The sequence below is a fragment of the Aphidius gifuensis genome, linkage group LG5 (assembly GCF_014905175.1).
Source record: "Aphidius gifuensis isolate YNYX2018 linkage group LG5, ASM1490517v1, whole genome shotgun sequence".
Lineage (NCBI taxonomy): Eukaryota > Metazoa > Arthropoda > Insecta > Hymenoptera > Braconidae > Aphidius > Aphidius gifuensis.
The window spans coordinates 10917138-10939123 of NC_057792.1; the positions used below are offsets into that span (position 1 = coordinate 10917138).

Sequence of the window (21986 nt, forward strand, 5' to 3'; positions counted from 1 at the left end):
ATAAAACTTTCTCGGAAGAAGAAAAAAAAATACTCTTGTCAAGGAAAAGAATTCTTCTACAAAGAGAACGAACTCTTGACAAGGTCAAAAATACTTTCTCGAAAGAAGTAAAATTCTGAAAAAAAAAATGAAGAATTAACCTGAAAATTAGTGAAGGAACTTGGAAAATAATATAAAGATAGGAAGTAGGCAAAATGGACCAAAAAAGACAGGGTAGATGAACGTCAAACGGGGAATAACATACACAAACGAATAACTATCAACATATATTTTATTTATTAAATAAATAAATGACTAAGGACAAGCAGGAGCTAAGAAAAAGATGGAGCTAAGAAATTAATGTGGCCAGAAAAATCATGTTTCAAGCAACATCAATTCCTTAGCTACATTTTTTTCTTAGCTTCATTTTTTCCTTAGCTACATCTTTTCCTAAATATTTCACGTCAATTCCTGAGCTCTTTTTCGGGACTGTAATTCATTTTGGTTACTTTTGATGATAGTTCCAAGCTTCACCGCTAGAGGGAGATGTTTTATACAAATAGATAGAACTAAAAATGTTTAAAACTATGTTTTAAACATAGTTTTAAACATGGTTTACAACTTCATGTTTAAACTTGCCTATCCGTGATTACAGGGCAAAATTCCCGAGCGAAAAAAAATTTTTTAGGAATGCACCCATAAAGTTTATGATAGTTGAAAGTGACCTTTTTTTTCTTCGAAATGAACTAACTCATTTATTTAACTCACACCACTGCACAACTGTCAAAACCTTTTTTTTTATTACAGAACAATAAAAAATAAATTAATGCATCTGCGTCTATAAAAAATTATGTTATAATTATATAATTGAATAATGAAATAATTTTACAATTTTACAATCACTGTTTTGATTTGATTATACTGCGCGGAGTAAACGAGGCTTCTTGTCGACAAAACTAGAGATTCTAGGGTCTCTAATCTTTTCGCTTATTGTAAACACAGCCGTAAGCGGTTCGCAAGCACAAAGCCTTTGTTATATTGTAATATAATCTTGCAGTGGCAATAAAAAAAAACAAACCATGGCTCAAGAACAAACAGTAAGTTTGCATATCAATTATTATTATCAATGACTAAATAGTTTTCAATTATAATAAAATGAATAATTAACAGTCGTAAATACATGAACTTTTAGGTTAAAATAATGAATAAAATTTGTTTTTGTAGGATAACCTTCAATTTACTTTTGTTTATAATTATAACATATATTTTTGTTGGTTATGTGAGGGTAGATCATAAATAATAACAAGTACAATTTAATATTATTGGTTACGTTTATTTAATTAGCAGTCAGAGAATATATAATGTGAGGCAAGAGTGTAAAGTGCACGGCGGCCGGAACTGGAATGAGTATATTATATAGTGGTGCATATAGTGTGTGTGTAGTGTATGGTTGTGTATGTTTGTTTAGTGTCAGCCTGTAAGTTAAGATTTGTGTCCGGTAGTGTAGCAGTTGTAAATATATTTAGTCAGGGACGTGTCATCAGACTTTGTATCTCCAACACCTCCTCTCAAAGATGATGACGTAGAACATGTTGTTTACGTTACTTGTAGACCAAGTCCTCGGCTGCAACTTGTCAGTTTTGTGGATGTTAACCCTTTAGTTAACATGTCTGCTGGCATCTTATCAGTTGATAGATATGATGGTGTTACTCGCCCTTGTTCATAGACGTCTCGGATGAAATGATGTCTAATGTCAATGTGTTTAGTGCGAGAATGATATGCTTGACTAAATACAGGCTTTTGAGCACTTTGATTGTCATTGTAAATAGTTGTATGTTCTATTAACATACTAATCTGACGAAATAGCTCTTGCAAGTATAATGCCTCTCTAGTTGACTCTGATAGAGCCATATATTCGGCTTCAGTACTAGATAAGGCGATAGTCCTTTGTTTTCTTGATTCCCATGATATACTGGCACCAGCCAATATGAAAGCATATCCAGTATATGATTTTCTATCATTTCTGTCACCTGCCCAATCAGCATCAGCAACACCATACAATTGTTTACCAGTTCTTTTATATACAAGCTTGGTATCTATACTGCCTTTTCAATATCTGAGAACTCTTTTTGCTGCTTTCCAATGTTCAGATGAGTAACATGAGTTAAATTGACTAAGATAGCTTACTGCATATGAGATGTCTGGCCTGGTAGAAATGGCTAAATACATCAGAGCTCCAATGAGTTGCCTGTATGGAAGTCTTTGGAGTTCATCATTATTTATATTCTTTGGTTTTTCTAGGCTTGCAGTTTGACATATCAAATCTTTCGAGAATATCCTCTATGTATTTCTTCTGATTTAATTGTACTACATCATTTACTTTAGGCCTGCTAAATTCTATACCTAAGCATCGTTTTACTTCACCAAGATTTTTCATTTCAAGAACTTTGGAGAGTGACGATTTGATTTCATTTATCCATGTAATATTAGCATTCCATCCGGACTTTTCATATTTCATAATTATCATGTTTTAATGGATCAATTGAGATAACTTGGGATTTCGCCATTGTCACTAATTTTTATATATATAAGCACTCACTGTTCACATGCGGTTTCTGATGCAATAGACGCTACACGTTTTCACTAGACGCGTTGTACGTTAAACGAGAAAATTTATTGAAAAGCTTGTTATTTAATTTTAGGCTAAATGCCTGGGCCCATAACCTGTTGGTTGTGTGCGGGTAGATCATAAATAATAACAAGTACAATTTAATATTATTGGTTACGTTTATTTAATTAGCAGTCAGAGAATATATAATGTGAGGCAAAAGTGTAAAAAGCACGGCGGCCGGAACTGGAATAAGTATATTATATAGGGGTGCATATAGTGTGTGTGTAGTGTATGGTTGTGTATGTTTGTTTAGTGTCAGTCTGTAAGTTAAGATTTGTGTCCGGTAGTGTAGCAGTTGTAAATATATTTAGTCAGGGACGTGTCATCAGACTTTGTATCTCCAACAATTTTTATTATAATATTCATTATTTTAACCTTAAAAGTTTATTTATTTACGAGTGTTAATTATTAAATACAAGATTAATATAATAATAACACCATAATTAACCGTTTTATATTTATATTGGTACTATTATTATTATCAGGACATCCTCAGTACACTGAGAGCTAATGAGCGTGCTAGTAAAAGAGAGGAAGCATCTCGGGCACACCGCAGGGCTGATCTTGCTCGACGTCACGAGCAAGCTCAAGCAAGTCTTTATTTGATTGAAGAAGAAGCTTTTCAAGAAGGCTACGAAATTCCAGCTTCATCTTTTCGTGGAGTTCATTTTCATGATCCACTTGGTGATAATCGTGGTGATCTTGATGGTGTTGTGGATCTTGATGATGTTGGAGGTGCTGATGCCATCGATTTGAGAGTTGCTCATCGGGAGGAAATGTTGAGAGGTGTACCAGTCGGTGGTATTGCTGGTGGTGCTCATAATGTTGCTCATACTGGTCATAGTGTTTTTGCTGCTGGTGGTGCTGGGGCTGGAAGATTGAGAGACGAAAATGCTGGACGTGGTAATGGTGGTACTCTTGGAGGTCATGCTGGAAGTGTCATTCTTGGCCAGATGCCAGTTAACAGCTTTGAAAGTTCCAGGTGAACAACTAATTATTATAATAAACAATATACAATATAGAAAAAATAAATAACAATAACAACAATAAACTACCAAATTAATCAACAATATAATAAAAAAAAGAACAATAACAACAATAAACTATTATAATAACAACAACAATAACAACAATATAATAATAACATAATAACAACAATATAATAAAAAAATAATAACAACATTAAACTATAAATTTTTATTCAACTGTTCTAGGTATTGGCGAAAGCAATACTTTCAATCAATACTCGGTGGTGGTAGTGGTAACCGAGGACCAGGAAATAATACCGGGAGACGAGGACGAGGACGACAAGGTGGACGGGGTAGACAAGGTGGTCGAAATGGAACCACCAATGTCTTCTATTTGGGATCATAAGCTATACTATAATAACAAAGTCTTAATTAAAAAAACAAAAAAAAAACTGATAAAAAAGGGTGATATGAAAGTACAAATTTAATTTAAAAAAAAAATATCTATTATTAATTATAATGATGAATAAAAAATATTATAATAAATATTATTGGTAAACAAAATATTATACTTAATAATAAAAATTTAAAAAAAAAACGTACTGAATAAGATTACCTAATATTAAAATAATTAAGACTTAATAAAAATAACTTGAATTAAAACATTAAAAAAAATTTTTTGTCAATTTATAATTTATTTTTAATTACAACAATTTATTTTTCAGGTGAAATGTAGCAAGTGAAGCATCTGCATTTGGTAATTGTTGTTGTGATTCAATTTGTTGTTGTTGTTTATCATCTTTAATGGATATTAAAGCTGGTAAAAATTCATCAGCTAATGCTGCACCCGTATTCAGAGGATGTTCTCATTAGGGCGTTTTTTTTCCGATGGTGGCGCTTGTGAAGCTTTTCTATGTAAAATCTATATAAAAAGTTCACAAGCGCCGCCATCGGAAAAAAAAGCCCTAATGAAAACATCCTCTGAATACGGGTGCGGGTCCACGAACTAATACTTAATTGTAATAATTTAGATATATTATGACGACAATTAATAATTGATAATTTGTACCATCAAATCAATGAACAAATAGTACTGAAGAATATTTAAAATTTTTTTGCCTTTCTCTTTCTTTCAATTTAAATAAACTCTCATCACCTTCTGTTAAATTATCAACACGTGTTAATAATACCTTTAATAATAAGTCATGCTTTTCTATATTTGACTGAATAATTGGACCTTTTTAAAGCTTTGACAACCACAATAATGCCATTCTAATAATTTCTTCAGTTATATTTTTATTATTATATTTATCACAACATTTTTTAGTTATTTGTGCAACTGAAAGAAATAAATCTTTATCATTAACAGATAAATTTAATATATTAAATCAGCAATTTCTGGAAGTGTTTAAAAATGAATGTATTTTGTTTCTGGTGATGTTATTGTTTTTTGTGGTAATAAATAATATATCTTTCATTTTAGTAAATGACCATACAACTGGTTTTTTAACCATTGTATTTATTGCCCAAGATGTCCAACTTGTATTGGGTGCATTCCTTTAATAAAAATTTTTTTTTCGTTTTGCAATTTCGCCCTGTAATACCGGCCAAAATTTTATAGGAAAAAGCTGTTTCTTGTAGTGGCACATGACATTATTTTTTTTGGCTTCCAATTATTAGATGGATAACCAATGTTTATATCAAACTGAAGTAAATAGAAAATTGACTTGTTGTGATTGTTTGTTATTGTCACATAGGTCGTACCACACATTATCGTAAACTGTAAAGCCTGGAATATTGCAGAGAAAAATTTATCACTTTTGTTTCTAGTTTTTAGTCGGTATTACAGGGCGAAATTGCAAAACGAAAAAAAATTTTTTATTAAATGAATGCACCCATTAACATTTAAAACCCATGTTTACTTGTTATTTCTCCTTTTCTAAAAACACAAATATATAATATAAATAATATGAATAATTAAATTAAAATAATACAAATAATAATAGCAATAAATAACATACCATAACACAACTTACTTATAAAATTCTTCAACAACTGTTGATAAACAAAGTAGAGATCTTCCTTTTCTTTTAAATGTTGTTGACGATTGAATAATATCAAATGTACATTATTTTTTATAACTCAACCAAGATGTTATAATACCTTCTCGAAATTTACATTTTGAGTTCCAATCTTGTGGATTTACTGAACGATTACAAAATTCAGCAACAAGTCTTTTTCTTTTTGCTCAACATCACCACCAAGACTTGTTATACCAAGATCAAGACCACCCAATAAATTATCATTACTACTTGATGTATTCATTATAAATTATTATTATTATGATTTATTATTTATATTTACTTATTTAGTAAATATATATTGTTTTTATTATATATATATTTTTTTTTTTTTGACGTTTAAGGTTGAATGTAAATCGCATCGGTGGACGAAGTTTGGGCCCGATCGTATAGAAACTTTTTGAGCTAGATAAGAAAATATGTGTTTAGTCCCTATACCTACGTGTTAAAGTTGTCAACTTTGACATTAATTATCTAAAAAAAAACGTTGTGTAAAATTCTGAAAAAATTCAACAAAATAGATAATTATTCTAGCTTTTATATGGGTTCAAAAATTCGAAAATCGTATAGTTGAAGAACTTGTCTTTTTAGCTCATACATTTTTTCAGTACTTATTTCTTTTGCAAATGTATTTTTTATTGAGTCAATTATTTATTTGAAACATTATAATTAATTTCTTTTTATTTTTTTTTAAATATTAATGGAAAAGGATAGTAAATGGTCACATTATTTTGTACACATTAATTTAACAAGAATTTGTCATTCTTGCAAATGCATTTTTTTATCTATCTAATTATCTATTTGTATATTCATATCATGATTCGTTTCTAATTAATTGTCATTATTAGTTAGCTGGGAAAACATTAGTATTTGATTGAATAATTTTTCTTCAATTCTATTATAAAATGAGTTGGCTAGGAAAAAAATTGTATTGAGTTGAATAATTTTGTCAACATTATTCTAAGTAAAACTTGTCTTTTTTGCTGATGCATTTTTTCCTTTAGCTAATTATCTATGTAGATATTGTCAATTGAGTTTAATTTTATCATTTTTGAATATTAGTTGGCTCGGGAATCATTAGTAGTTGATCAAATATTTTTTTAAACATTAATTCAACGAGTACTTGTTTTTTTCGCATATGCATTTTGTCTTTCAGCCAATTATTCATTTGAAAATTCTTTAATATTTTTTTTTGCTTTATTTTTAATCATTAGTTGGCTGGGAAAACATTAATATTTGATTGAATAATTTTTCTTCATTAATATTAAAAAATGAGTTGGCTAGGGAAAGAATTGTATTGAGTTGAATAATCTTGTCAACATTATTTTAACAAGAACTTGTCTTTTTTGCTAATGCATTTTTTCCTTTAGCCAATTATCTATTCGGATATTGTCAATTAATTTTAATTTTATCATTTTTGAATATTAGTTGGCTCGGGAAACATTAGAAGTTGACTGAATAATTTCCAAAAAATGAATTCGGCAAGTGCTTGTCTCTTTTGCAAATTCATTTTTTTCTTAAGCTAATTATTCACTTGAAGATTTATAATTCAATTTATAATGCTTTTTTGAATTATAGTTTGCTGGGGAAACAATAGTAGTTGGTTAAATAATTTTTTTTCATTTCTCTTTTGAATATGAGTTGGCTAGGTAAACAATTTCATTTATTAATTGGCTAGTAAAACTAATATGTCTGTTAAAAAATTTTGTAAACATTAATTCAGCAAGTACTTTTTTTTTTTTTCTTTCAAATGCATCTCCTACTGTAGCCATTTGTTAATTCAAGAAAATTATTCATTTAATTTCAAAACGATTTATTAGGAAATTCGTATTAATTTAATCTTAAAATAATTATACTAAAATAACATATTTTTTATTTGTTCAATATATATAGATTACAATTGTTATTTTTTTTTTGTTAGTTGATGAAGAAATTTTAAATGAAATACAATTCTTAAAAGAACACATTGATTGCTTACCAAAAAAACACTTCATTTCTGCATGGAATAAAACTCGTGTTTTACTACGGAATGATTTCAATAAAATTTTTAATAATGAAAAAGAAATGATTAAAAAAATTAGAAAAACTAAAACTAATGAAAGAGATCTATTATATTTGTATTCAGTCGAAGAGTTTTTAAATAAATAGATAAATTTTAAAAGCGACTATAGGCCCGATCTTATTATTATAAATTTTAATACTTGCTATCCATCAGCAGACCAATTGAGCGACAAAAAAATTGACAAATTAATTAAAAATATAATAAATCTTAAAAAATTGAAAAAAGACAAAAAATGGCAGTTAGAAATAAATAATTTGATAAAACTTTTTTTTTATTCATTTTAAAAATTTATTTTATATGCCTATATTGATAATTAATTTTTTTTTCTATTATTCAGGATATTGAGGAAATAAAAAATGTTGTTTCAAAAAGAGCAGAAGAACTTCAAAAACAACATTCTACTCTTCAACCAATGATGATTGCTATTGGTAACGATTGGAAGGAAATTACTGATATATATATGGGGCATTCTTAGTCAAATCACGGGGTCATCTGCCTGCTCCTCTACGATTTTGATAATAAGAGCTATTTTTGGTTGATTTCAGGCTGAAATTAAGCCTCTAATTTTTTTAGATTTTTTCATTAAGTTTTTTAGACTCCATCATCTTGAATATCACTATTTTTGCAATTTCTCAAAAAGGACCATTTTTTTTTTCTGAATTTTTTTTCACAGAATCAGGTACACAATACACGCATTTTAAGCACAGCAAAAATCTGGGTCCAGAAATATAAATACTTTTATATTATAAACTTATATTCATTTTGGAAAAAAAAATTGTTTTTTGGTGTCTCCGGCTTCAATTTATTATTTTCTTGACATTCTGTTGTAAAAGATATGTTTCGCATGTCTATGGCAGGTTGGCAATGCTTTGATCTTTTTGAATAAATCTAACACAACTAAAATTTTTTTTTGTTCCCAAATGTCGTTTTTTACCTTATTAAACCAGCTCTCTGTGGTGCTTTGATGTAAGACCATGCGTGGCTACGGGTTGATTTTTCATTTGTCCACTTGGTGCACTGGAGTGAGAGAGTCACCCGGAGGATATTTGGTAAAGCCTTGTGAAGTACAAATATCCTCGTTGTCGTATCAACTTAGATTATGCGAGTTAGTAATTCCAAAATTAATGATCTCGGTAATAGTAGCTGCCCGCGGAGTCGAATTATTACGCCATTAACGAAATTTTATACATTTTGGTGATGGCGTCCGAGTGATCCCCACGGAAATATTTTATAAAAATTTTGCAAAAAAATACAAATTACATATACAATATACAATTACAAATCTATAAAAGTAATCAAAATTTATTTTCCAACATATAAATATATACGAATCGATGGAAAAGTACGGTTAAAACTGACAAGTAATTAAAATTGAAAAAGTAGTATTCTAATGTACATTTTTATTGCAGATTCCCAAAAGATATGTGGCATCGTGGTAAAGCACTCGCTTATCACCAAAATGTTCTGGGTTCGATTCTTGGTTGCAAAGTTTTTTTTTTTTTATTTTCTGAAAATTTGAAAAATTCTTTTATAAAAATTTGACAAAAAAAGAGTGGGGGGGGGGGGGGGGGGAAGTCAGAATATTCGAAATAAACTTAGAAATTTTTATAAAAAATTTATAAAATATTTACAAATTTTTCATATAATATCTATATAATATTTATAAAAAAAAAATTGAAATTTTTATAAAAATTTTATAAATCTTTTACATAATTTTCTTGATTTTTTCACCCATATTTTACAAAATGATTTTATAAAATGACTTTTATATAATTTTTGCAAAATTTTTATAAAATATTTTCGTGGGGGACGTCCGAAACTCTATATGGTGGACCACGCCCCCCTACCATTTCTTACTGAGCTCGATCGCTACCAAATGGCCACCTGCAGCCGTTGCTCTCGTTTCGTGAAAATCCTCGGTCCGTTGATTGCCGCTATACAGTACTGTATAGATTGAGCAAAATGAAAACCAACCGTTATCAATTACAAAAATATAATTTTAATTTAATTCATTTAAAAAAAAAATTTAATATTAAATTTTCTATAATGATTTATATTTTTTTACAGATTGACGATTGTATTCATCCATTAAATCAATGCAAACTAATGGAGGAAAAACTGTTTAATTGAACGACCTTAAATATTACCACAAGCGGGGCGTGATCCTTGGCTTTCCGATTACTACTGACGGGTCTTAGTGCGCTCGTCAATTCTGACTATCGATGATTGATATGGTGTTTTCGCATGTATATACTATGTCAAATAAAAAGGGTATTGAGTTCTTAAAACTTTTTATTTTAACGATAAAAGTGTTTCTACGCAAATTTAAGAAAAAAGAATATACCAAATTAAGGAATTGTTTATTTTTAACTGTTTTTTTTTTTAACAATTACAGTTAATAATTATTTATCGTAATAATATAATTTAATAAAAATAAATTTATAACATAGTAAACTTGAAAAAAAAATACATTCATTTCACCAATTTATCCTGATCAGGATTGGATAAAGGTACTCCGTTCAGGATATATTAAGATTTACCTTACGATATCCTAAACAGTGAACCTCAATAGAAAATAGAAAATTTTCAATATAATTCATCATGAAAGGATTCTGGTCCTGATTATGACTAATGATCATTATTTTTTGTGTTTTTTATTATAATTTTTTTTTTTTTAATTATTTCATTGTTTTTTTATATGCATTAATTATAAGTTTTGTATACATCAGTTATTACAAACATCTTAAACATGTGACAGTTATTGACAATGATAAGTACTCATTAAGATTAAAAAAAGAATTAGATTTTCCTTGAAATAGTGTCAATATTTTTTCAAATTTTCAATCGTTGACAATTTTCCATAATTATAAAGGCATTTAACAAATTATAAGTGAAGGATAAGGAATTGTGAATGGTTTTATCTCACTTTCACAACGTGATACAGGTTATATGTGAGTTCAGCCGGCTGGAATAAAAAACTGCCTGTCTCGCCTCTTTAGCGGGCTGAAACTTTTTCTATATTTTAAAAAGCATGACCCTGAAGTTAGCAGAAAAAAAAAACAGATATTTTTTCACCATCGAATCTCTCTTTACGAGTATGTGTAAACATATATATATTATTTGTAGGGGGAATGATAGCTACAACCGATATTAATGATTTTTTTTTTTTATTGATTTTTGAGTACACAAATTAATTTTTATCTAAATAATTTCGAAAAAAAAAAATTTTTATCATCGAATCTAGTTCATTAAATTTTATTAATTTTCTATATAAAAAATACTTTTGTCTTCTATTTTCAAAGACCTACGCCGATAATAAATAAAGATTTATTTTAATTAATATTTTTTTTTTTTTTTTTAAAATCAAAAAAATTCACCCAACAGAATTTAATATTTCTAGGTGCTCCAAAAAAAAATTTCACAAATAACAAAATTTTGCATTTCTAAAGTTCTATAACCGATTATTTTTAATTTTTAAAAAAATTCAAAAAATTACTTTTTTTTCAAAATATTCAAGTTTTTAAATATATTTAATTAACATATAAGACATAATCTATTCGAAGATTAATTTTCTTTCATTTTTAAATAAATAATTTTTTTTTTATTAATTTTTTATTTAATAATACTGGAATCCGTAATTGGATCTCGAAAATCAATGCTTGGCCCGATCACGGATTCCTATCTTCACCATGTTTAACCTAAAATTGTTGAATTTATTTATTTAATTTTTTCTTTACTTTTTCGGATAAAAATTAAATATTTGAAATGAGTACTAAAAATAAAAAACGTGATTACACAAATGAAACAATAACAATTGCATTTAAAAAAATCCATGATATCCTTATATAAAAAGGACAGTTGTCATCGATCTTCCGAATATTTGATTGGTTATTTTGTTTTCTCTGTCACTCTCATGTCATTTGTCTTTTTTTCTTTGTCTGTTGTTAATGAAATATAAATAAACAAATTTTCTTTCTCAGTCACTCTTACACAAATTTTTTTTTTTCGTCGTCAGGGAAATCAATAAATTACATCATTTATATATTTTGAAATCAAGATTCGTTATTTTAGTATTTGACAGATTTCTGCTTGAATTAAAATACGTATTTATGTTATAACTTATAATTATTATTTTTTTTCTGATAATTAATATAGGTATATAGGGGAAAGCAGGGCAAAATGGAAAACCCAAAAAAATATTTTGACTCATATTTTTTTTCATTTTTTCGTCACTCTTCGATTAAAAAAGCCGGAAGAAAATATATAGGTATATATATCATACGTATGAGGCAAGTTATACGTATGAGGCAAGTTAAACGTATGAGGTAAGCAATACGTATCAGGCAAGTCATACGTATGGGGTAACCAATATGTATGAGGCAAGTAATACATATGGAAAGAGTGTGATAATTATTTTCGAAAAACTATTTTTTCATCGTTATTAAAGAAACAGGCGCGCAACGCGCTACCCAGGTAGGAGTTCTCGGGCTTGAACAACTGTGCCAGGCTTGTGCGAGGGTCGTGTATCAAGCCTTGGGAGCACAGGCTTGACACAAGACTGTCCTCGTTGTTTTTAACCGGCCTCACACAGGCCTCAATAATTCAAGCCTGTGTCAAGCCTGTGTTTTTTGTTGTCCCCGGCCTCACACGAGCCTTGTGAACACAGGCTTGACACAAGACTTTCCCCGTTGTTTTCAACCGGCCTCACACAGGCCTCAATAATCCAAGCCTGTGTCAAGCCTGTGTTTTTTGTTTTCCCCGGCATCACACGAGCCTTGTGTCAAGCCCGTTTTACCAAGCCTCACACGGGACTTGACTTGTGCATATATTCAATTAGAAAAAAAAAATTATATTAATTAGATCAATAAATTGTAGAGCCGGGTAATCAGGCTTGTCCCAGGCTTGTGCCCGTCGTCACTTCCTACCTGGGCAAGTGATCTCGTTAACTTAAAAAACAAGAACAAAAAAAAAAATAACATAATGTTCATAGACGACTGTTTCAGAGCCTTCTTATTCTATTTATATTATTAAAATTTATATTTAAATAAAGAAAAATGATTACTAAAACATTGAAAACACTTTATAAGTACTTATTTACAATTATTTTTCCCTGTACGACCAATTTATTTATAAGCGTCCCGTAACTCGTACTTACACGGTCCGAAACTCCGGCACCAGATTTTCAAACGTCCCGTAACTCGGCCATTGGGCAAAAATCATTATAAAATCATAAAAAAATCATTATAAATAAACCATTATGTTTATTTACTACTTATATTTTTTTTTTTGATAACTTTAAAGACTATTTTAATGAAAAAAAAAAGAATATATGTAAAAACTTATTCTTTTCATAGTTTTATAAGCCGTTTTAGACAAAAATTTTCTTTAAGCGTCCCGAAACCCGGCCCGTGACCTTAGTCTTTTTTTAATTTATTTATGATTGTCATCAAAATAATACAAATTAATAACAATTCTTCAAAAAAAGTATATATAGAATAAATAAATTAAAGATTGTATATTAATGTTGAAAATAGAATATTAATAGTATACTCGAATTTTTTGCTATATATGGCTAATTCTACCTTGATGTATTTCAAATATACATTACCAGTGTTAATTGAATATATTTAAAAATTGTATATTTTGAAAAAAAAATTATTTTTTTGAATTTTTTTAAAAATTGAAAATAATCGGCTTCAGAACTTTAAAAATGCAGAATTTTGTTATTTGTAAAATTTTTTTTGGAGCACCTAGAAATATTAAGGTTGAATGTAAATAGAATTTCTAACTATACGATTTTCGAGTTTTTGGTCCCATATAAAAGCCAAAATAATTATCTATTTTGTTGAATTTTTTCAGAATTTTACACAACGTTTTTTTTTAGATAATTAATGTCAAAGTTGACAACTTTAACACATAGGTATAGGGACTAAACACATATTTTCTTATCTAGCTCAAAAAGTTTCTATACGATTTTACTTAATTTACTATCAGTTTGTACTCCTTCACAATACGAATTTTTTAAGCCCTCAATGATCATTTTCTACAACGGATTTTAAAAGATATTCAACTATTAGAATCAAAATTTTCTATCATTAGCGGTCATTCTCTTTCTTTTATTCGTCGCGTTGTCTCATGTTTTTTGGCTATGGTAGTATGTGTGAGTCTATCCAGATAGACTGCATACACACATACTACCAAGAACCTGCCAGTATAGTGAATATATTTCGGACAGAGGGGCACTGAAAATATTTTTTATAACCATATGTAGATGCGCACCCTCTCGGGCCCAAACTTCGTCCACCGATGCGATTTACATTCAACCTTAAATTCTGTTGGGTGAACTTTTTTGATTTTTGAAAAAAAAAAAAAAAATATTAATTAAAATAAATCTTTATTTGTTATCGGTGTTAGGTCTTTGAAAGTAGAAGACAAAAGTATTTTTTATATAAAAAATTAATAAAATTTAATGGACGAGATTCAACGACAAAAATTTTTTTTTCGAAATCATTTATAAAAAAATTAATTTGTGTTCTCAAAAATCAATAAAAAAAAAAAAATTTATTATTATCGGTTGTAGCTATCATTCTCCCTACAAATAATATATATGTCTTATATGTTCACACTTACTCGTAAGGAGAGATTTGATGGTCAAATAATATCTAAATTCTTCATGGTCATTAAAAAGCTTGTATAGCTATAACAATTATCTTAAAATCTTCAAAAGTAAGCTTACTAATATAGCCATACTTATATTGTTAATTGACTATCTACTCTGTTGGGTTATCTTTCTTTATTTAGCTATGCGATGCCTCGCTAATTTAAATTAAAAATTTTATAGGTGCAAAATCATCTGCCATGAACTTAAACAAACTTATAACTTATTTTTCAATAGATCACAATAAGTCGAAATTCAAAAATTGAATTTATTAGTTTGTTTACGTTTCATCACAGATGACTTCAACTTTATTTTCATACTTCTGACTACAAAACAGACTACTACATTATCTATCTTCTTATTTGCTTACATGTTAACGAAACATGATTTTTTCCCTTCTTGAGAATATTGCCTTTCATTTTTGTTTGATAGTTATTAAATAGCTTTTTCGAGGAAACGATGCATGACCCATGGATACCCAACGCTTCGTCATAGGTTATTTTTCTACACAGCTTTTTGACGTTTTCGATGTTCTCGTCTCGTTGCAGCGTTACTACTTGGACTGTTTGATGAACTAGGTGCCCCACAGTCAATGGTCAGCGCAGGTTTCAGTTCCCTGTGGAAAAGTGTATTAATACGTAAAAAAATAGGGATTTTTTGAAGTTGTTTTTTCGTCGCAAAACACAGCAACTCTTTGGGTTTTACAAGAATATCTACCGAATATGCCTTACAAAAAAAAATGTATGTGTGTTATTGTACGCACAGGGAAGTGAAACTTCTTCATTATAAATAAAATATAAATAATAAATTTATATTAATAGAACATGTTTATAGTAATAGAACAGTTTTTTTTTTTTTCAATTGAACAGAACCTTTTTTTTTCATCAACATAACTTGGAAATATAATATTAAATAAAAAGTAACCATTAAAAACGAATAATTTTGATTAATTCTAATATTAAATTGTTATTGTTTTTGTTGTTGTTTGATGATGATGAAATGAATCATTAATAATTTCGACATCAGACTCGAAAAGATCATACAAATCATGGTTTTGCTGTTGTTATTGTTGTCGTTGTTGTTGATGAAGAGTATCATAAATTATGTTAACAGATCTTGTTAGATCAAGTTTGATCTGGTCAGATAAGATTTGATCTAGGCGCAGATCAAGTTTGATCTGGTCAGATACGATTTGATCTGGGTCCAGATCAAGTTTGATCTAGTCAGATCTGGTCAGATAAGACGGTTGATATTCGGTTCGGTATATCAAGATGGCAGCGATTCAAATCAAATATATGAAAATTTTAAACACCCCTATAAACTTTTCTATATTAGTGTCAGTTGATGTATTTTTAGTAGAGGAAAGAGAATAATATTAGTTAGTTATTTTTTATTCTCACCAATAATAAGTATAAGTGATAAACTTATTATTGCGATCAAAAAATGGCAAAAAAAAACACTGAAATCCGCCATCTTGATATAACGAACCGAACGAAGGTTTTGGAGCGTACCCCAAATCAAATCAAGATCTGAGCCAGATCAAATTAGATCAAATTAGATCTGGCTTAGATAAAATTAGATCTGGCTCAGATCAAATTAGATCTAATTTGATCTGATTTGATCTGACGATTTTTCCCTGGGAATGTAAAGAATTTTCAAAATTGACGTTTTTGTAATGCAGCAAATGTAACACGTCTAATACTACGTGATATTCAGCTCATCTTTATTTTGTTAACACTTTCTTTCATCAACTGATATTGGTATACTACCAGGTATTGTTGATATAACTTCTTGTAGCTCAAGAAGTGGTAAACTTAGATCACGGAATGAACTCATAAGTTTTTCAATCAATTCACGTAATCTTGGCAATCAATATGGATAGGCAATAACCAGCTCATGTATTTTTCCAATGCTGCATTGCTGCACGATATTTTTAAGGGATTTCGTCGATTTTTTAAAACGAAGAGTGAGACAACATTTTTCCTGTGTTTTTTGTCTTTTTCGCACTCATAGAAATATTGTGTTTCTCAAAGTCATCCGCAAGAGGTCTCTAGTGATTTTTCAATAATTCCTCATAAAAATCAATTTTTTCATACTTTAATTATTAATTGTAAAAAAACTAAGCTCCAAACCTCTTTTATTTTATTTCTGTACGTTTTGTTTTGTCTCATTTTATAACCCGATAGTTTTTTTTTCACGATGTCATATTGTCGATTAGAGATATTAATATTTTAATGGATTTTTTTTTGACAAAAATCGCATTCTCCATAAGAGCCCATGTTAAAAGTTGTCAACTTTGAAAATTAATAAAAAAATAACGAGCATCCAAACAATTACCAAAAAATTACATAAAATGTATTAGTATTTCAAGAATCTATTGTATAAATTTCAAAGCATTCTCGTATTCGGAAAAAAATCGACGAAATCCCTTAATGTAAAGCATTGAGTTTTTCTGGTATTGCTAAGGATATTGGTTATGGAAATTGTCCAGTATATTCTTGTGCTTATGGACATCGTTTTCTTATCATATCTAACTTATTGATTAATTTTTTTTTGATGGTTTTAATTCATTTTTCATTAATTGTGACCGAATCTATAATGTTTTAATTAAAATAATTTACATTAAAAAAGAAGTATTGCTTACCTGTGTATTTGTCTGATGTTCAATAAAATAATTCAATATAGTGTAGTCAAGGAAATAAACAGTAAATAGAAAAAAACAAAAGATGAATATATAATTAAATTAATAAATTAATTATGATTGACTATGTTCATTGCGTTACTTTCGTTGCACCCATCTTTTGTTTTTTTTTTCTAACTACCCATTCTAAAGAAGTTTCACTTAAAAAAAAGAGCTCTTTCATGTCTGAAATCTGTACCTACACTTCACCGACGCGTCTTTGGTAGCATGTATGTATACTGGCCTATTCCTCCAAATATAATGCAGTGAAAATAACTATTTTATATCTCCTAAACGGTGAAGACGAAGAAAATAATTTTTCGATGAAATTTGTAATTTAAAAAAGTAGAAATCTATTGGAAGAAATTAAAATTATAATTAGGAATTTAAAAAATACAAGTACAAACGTACAAATACTCTCTATATGCTTATGGCTCAAAATTTTCAACTTTGACATCAATTGTCTCAGTTTTTCTTAAAATAAAGCCGAAAATTGTGAAATTAATTTTTAGAAGATAATTATTTCAATTAAAAATTTACTTACTAATAACAAACAGAAAAAAAAAAACTAAAATCGTACCGATAACTGAGAAGATCTTCGTCATCAGGAACTCGTATTATGATATCGAGAACTTCATTATTAGGTACTGAATGAGGTCGAATAAGTTTTCTAAAGAATTTGTTGACACCCCAGATAAGGATAAGATATCGGACGGGTACAATATACAGAACAATAGCTGCCGTAAAAGACAGAAACATTGACAAGTAGCTCAAATATGGTACAGTGAAGTTAAATAAATTTTTAACTTTCTCACATAAACTGGCAATGTAACCAATAGAATTTTGTACTGTTTGTGTTACTTCTTGAATAGTCTGAAGGCGTTCTTTTAAGCTTTTTTTCTCTTCTTTATCTTTATCATCTTCATCATCATCATCATCACCGGGTGTCAAAAGACTTTCATCTGAATTAAATATTGAATCGTGAAGACCAGTTTGAAACGTTGACGAGTAAGATGGTAAACTTGTGATAAATGAGACTACACAATATTTGAGCATTATAAGTAGCGCAACAGACGGTAGCATATACGGCTCAAAATAAAAGCAGCCGAATATAAACAAAACAAGCGCTATAATGCTACGAGTTTTGCTTTCCCATTCCCAGCAACTTTGTATATACTTTCCGAGATCAATAAAATACATTATAATTGCTTTTATCTTCGTCAAACACAGTCACCTCGAGCACCGAATTTATGTCTTTGACATTGCTGAAAATTTGAATTATTGGTTTTATTATGAAAAATTATGACAATGATAGTCAAAATTATTTATATAGTACTCACAACGTAAATATTTTTTGCCAATTCGGTGAAAGTGTTTTGTATTCAGTTTGGGTTTGAAGTCGTGAATTCACCAATTCAAGAACGCAGAACGGATCACTTTTCCCCCCTAAATCTGCGACAGCTAAACCCTGTGCCCGGTACACCTTGACTGTCAAATGTCCCACGTCACGTGGTCTTTGAAATGTGTTCCAAATACAATACCTCAGAGATATGCGTTCGAGTTCTGACGGAATCTCTTCGTGAGCAGCTAAATCACTAATTGTTTCACTAGCAGTTGTACCACTAATGGTTAATAAGAGGAAAATATTTCCTGCTCCGTCCGCGAGGTCTCGCCAAATTCGATGCGTTTTTTCATGTTCTAAATGAGCTAATTTTATAATTGTCCTTCCCATTATATCGTCTTGGTGACTTTTATCTCGATCCCAAACAGTCACTTCTAACTCTTGATTTGAGAAAGGATCCTCATAGAGATGGAGATCAAACTGCTCCAACCAAACTGGGTGAAGAGTTTTATTAACAACCTTCGATTTGTACTTTTCAGTTCCAAGACTACAAAGAACAAAGATCGATTGTACAAATTTAACATAATTTTATATTTTATAATAATTGAACTTTACCGAAACTTCACATAAGGGTCTGGGTGCCCATCAATGTCCGTTGGAAGAAGATTTTTCGCTTCAATCAACACGATTGTTACCACTGAGCTCCATATTTGTGACTTCAGACGCTTATTAACATCTGCTAGTCGATTTGATCTTTGCAAGTACTATAAATAGCAAAAAAAAATCAAATTTTTTTTCTACTTTAAAAACATCATTGTTTCTCACACAAGCATTGAAATGAATTAAAAAAAATTCTGTTTGTATGGAAAAAGATAGAGTTCTTGTTTAAAACAACATGTTGCTTAAATTGGTTTGTGTCAAGAAAAATACTTCTAGTTATAAACCATATGAGTTCTTGACAAAAACACTATTGTCATTATTATAAGGAAATAGCTTCTCGTTTTAAGCGACAAAGTGTACGTTTGAATCAATCAGGGTTACTGTTTTAAACAAGTAAATCAGTTACTTCGTTTTAACTGTTTTTTCTCGAAATAAACAATAATTTCTTGAAATATGGAAAAATAAAAAAAAATTAATCATTGATTATTTCAACCACAGGAATTAAGGATTGAGGAAAAGGTATATTTTTTTTTTTTCTAAACTAACCGAAATCGAATTTATATTTTTTTTTGCCTAATGCGGGGTTTGAACTCGAGACCGACAGGGTGAAGAGCAAACGCGTTATCCGATGCGCCACGATAGTTAACGTTTCATCGGAAATTTCGGAACTTATGGATATGGAGCTTGAATTATATTTATGTAAAAAAATGAAGTTGTTTAAATGTTTGTTTAAGTGTTTGTAAATGTTTTGAAATGTGAAAATTGAAAAAGCAAACGTACAAAAAATGTATTTTTTGTTATAAATATTAAAATCAACAAAAATAAAATAAACGAAATAATGAATATTTAGAAAAAAAAAAAAGTGTTGCCTGTTAATTTACTTAGCTGAAGATATTAACAGGTAACACTTTTTTTTTTTTTTTAAATATTTATTATATAATTTATTTTATTTTTGTTGATTTTAATATTTATAAAAAATAATACATACTATTTTTGTACGTTTACTTCTTTAATTTTCACATTTCAAAACATTTTTCACTTACAACTTCATTTTTTTACATAAATATAATTCAAGCTCCATATGTATAAGTTCCGGAATTTCCGATGAAACGGCGCATTGGCGCAACTATTGTGGCGCATTGGATAACGCGTTCGCTCTCCACCCTGTCGGTCCGCGTTCAAACCCCGCATCAGGCCATAAAAATATAAATTCGATTTCGGTTAGTTTAGAAAAAAAAAAAAATATATATACTTTTTTCTCAATCCTTAAGGTTGAAAGTAAATAGAATTTCCAACTATACGATTTTCGAATTTTTGGCCCCATATAAAAGCCAGAATAATTATCTATTTCGTTGGTTTTTTTTTCAGAATTTTGTACCGTGGTTTTTTTAGATAATTAATGTCAAAGTTGACAACTTTAACACGTAGGTATGGGGACTGAACACATATTTTCTTCTGTAGTTGAAAAAGTTTCTATACGATTTTGCTTAATTTACTATTAGTTTGTACTTCTATAAAATACGGATTTTTAAAGCCCTTAATGATAATTTTTTACCGTGGATTTTAAAAGATATTCAATTATTAGAATCGAAATTTTCTATCATTAGCGGTCATTCTCTTTCTTTTATTCGTCGCGTTGTCTCATGTTTTTTGGCTATGGTAGTATGTGTGAGTCTATCCAGGTAGACTGCATACACACATACTACCAAGAACCTGCCAGTATAGTGAATATATTTTGGACAGAGGGGCACTGAAAATATTTTTTGTAACCATATGTAGATGCGCACCCTTTCAGGCCCAAACTTCGTCCACCGATGCGATTTACTTTCAACCTTAATTCCTGGGGTTGAAATAATAAATAAATAATTTTTTTTCATTTTTATTTTTCATATTTTAAAAAATTATTGTTTGTTTCAAGAAAAAACAGTTCAAAATAAGTAACTGATTTACTTGTTTAAAGCAGTGACCCTGATTGATTCAAACGTATTGTTACTTCTTTCTGTTAATTCAAACCATTTTTTTTTTTTGTTTTAAACAACTTTTTGCCAAGAAGTTTTCTTCTGATAGTTAGAAAATTTTTTTTCTTAGTGTAAGGTACACCAAAACTTACAATTTTATCTCGTTTTATGATAGATTTGAATTGTCTTACTTATTCTAGTGCTACACAGGAAAAAAAATATGTATAATTTAACATTTTTTGAATGTCGAAATCAGTCTACACTTTTTTAAATGTTAAATTTAACATTTTTTGAGTATTAAATTCTAACACTTAAAAAATGTCGAAGAATAACATGCGAAAAAATGTTAAAATTTAACATTCAAAAAAATGTAGACCGATTTTGACAAATAATATGTTTGACATTTGAAAAAATTTGAATTGCTAGGAAAAAAATTTTGCATATAAATATTTCGAATTATTCATTTCAATTTTTTTTTAATTATAAAATAACAACCACAGTGAGAAAAATTTGGCGAATTCTGGCAAATTCTGGCATATTCTTATAGATTTTAGCAGATTCGACTAAAAATAACAAAATCTGGCAGATTCTGCCATCCTCATATTTGCCTTCTGCCAGATTTTCGTCTGTCAAAAGCCTGACAGATTCTGCCAGTCATATTTCCGTCTTTCAAAAGTCTGAGGGTTTCAGTCAGATTATGCCAACTACATGGTCGTGTTCCAACAGTCCGTCAGATTCTGCCAGGTAAATTCATAAATATTGTTTTTTTTAATAAATTGATTTCTTAAAATTAATACGATTGATTATGAGACATCAAGTTGTCATTGAATTATTGATCAGTTATAATTTATTCTTTAATAGCTCATTTGTGATTATTTTACAGTAGAGTATACTGGTGGGAGAACTGGTGGGCCGCGTGCTAAGATA

The 21986-nt window shown here is 29.1% G+C and overlaps 3 protein-coding genes across 3 annotated transcripts in view; 1 reads left to right on the forward strand and 2 right to left on the reverse strand.

Moving 5' to 3' along the window:
- Positions 1-393: 393 nt before the first annotated feature.
- On the forward strand, positions 394-4034 carry LOC122857604 (protein FAM98A-like). Its single transcript, XM_044159863.1, has 2 exons — positions 394-3632; positions 3865-4034. The coding sequence occupies exons 1-2, from the start codon at positions 3427-3429 to the stop codon at positions 4022-4024; spliced, it is 366 nt and encodes a 121-aa protein (XP_044015798.1). The 5' UTR covers positions 394-3426; the 3' UTR covers positions 4025-4034.
- A 590-nt stretch (positions 4035-4624) lies between these two features.
- LOC122856369 lies at positions 4625-13801 on the reverse strand. The gene is made up of 6 exons (XM_044158048.1): positions 13750-13801; positions 5761-5865; positions 5655-5700; positions 5531-5557; positions 5012-5175; positions 4625-4855 (listed from the first exon to the last, which is right to left on the reverse strand). The coding sequence occupies exons 1-6, from the start codon at positions 13799-13801 to the stop codon at positions 4695-4697; spliced, it is 555 nt and encodes a 184-aa protein (XP_044013983.1). The 3' UTR covers positions 4625-4694.
- Positions 12561-21986, reverse strand: part of LOC122857605 (multiple C2 and transmembrane domain-containing protein) — a 95685-nt gene continuing 86259 nt past the window's right edge. Inside the window, 5 exon segments of the mRNA XM_044159864.1 lie at positions 12561-15035; positions 17680-18311; positions 18313-18364; positions 18440-18988; positions 19057-19205. Of these exon segments, the coding sequence (XP_044015799.1) occupies positions 14924-15035; positions 17680-18311; positions 18313-18364; positions 18440-18988; positions 19057-19205 (1494 nt within the window). The 3' untranslated portion in view covers positions 12561-14923.

What these genes read in the sequence shown, in the direction of transcription:
- LOC122856369 (XM_044158048.1), bottom strand. Translation starts at nt 13,801, where the DNA reads ATGATCATTGAGGGCTTAAAAAATTCGTATTGTGAAGGAGTACAAACT. An exon ending in TATTATAACATCTTGGTTGA is followed by an intron (nt 5,701 to 5,760) that starts GTTATAAAAAAT and finishes TTAAAAGAAAAG; the next exon opens with GAAGATCTCTACTTTGTTTA. An exon ending in GAAATAACAAGTAAACATGG is followed by an intron (nt 5,176 to 5,530) that starts GTTTTAAATGTT and finishes TTTTTATTAAAG; the next exon opens with GAATGCACCCAATACAAGTT.
- LOC122857604 (XM_044159863.1), top strand. Translation starts at nt 3,427, where the DNA reads ATGTTGAGAGGTGTACCAGTCGGTGGTATTGCTGGTGGTGCTCATAAT. An exon ending in AACAGCTTTGAAAGTTCCAG is followed by an intron (nt 3,633 to 3,864) that starts GTGAACAACTAA and finishes CAACTGTTCTAG; the next exon opens with GTATTGGCGAAAGCAATACT.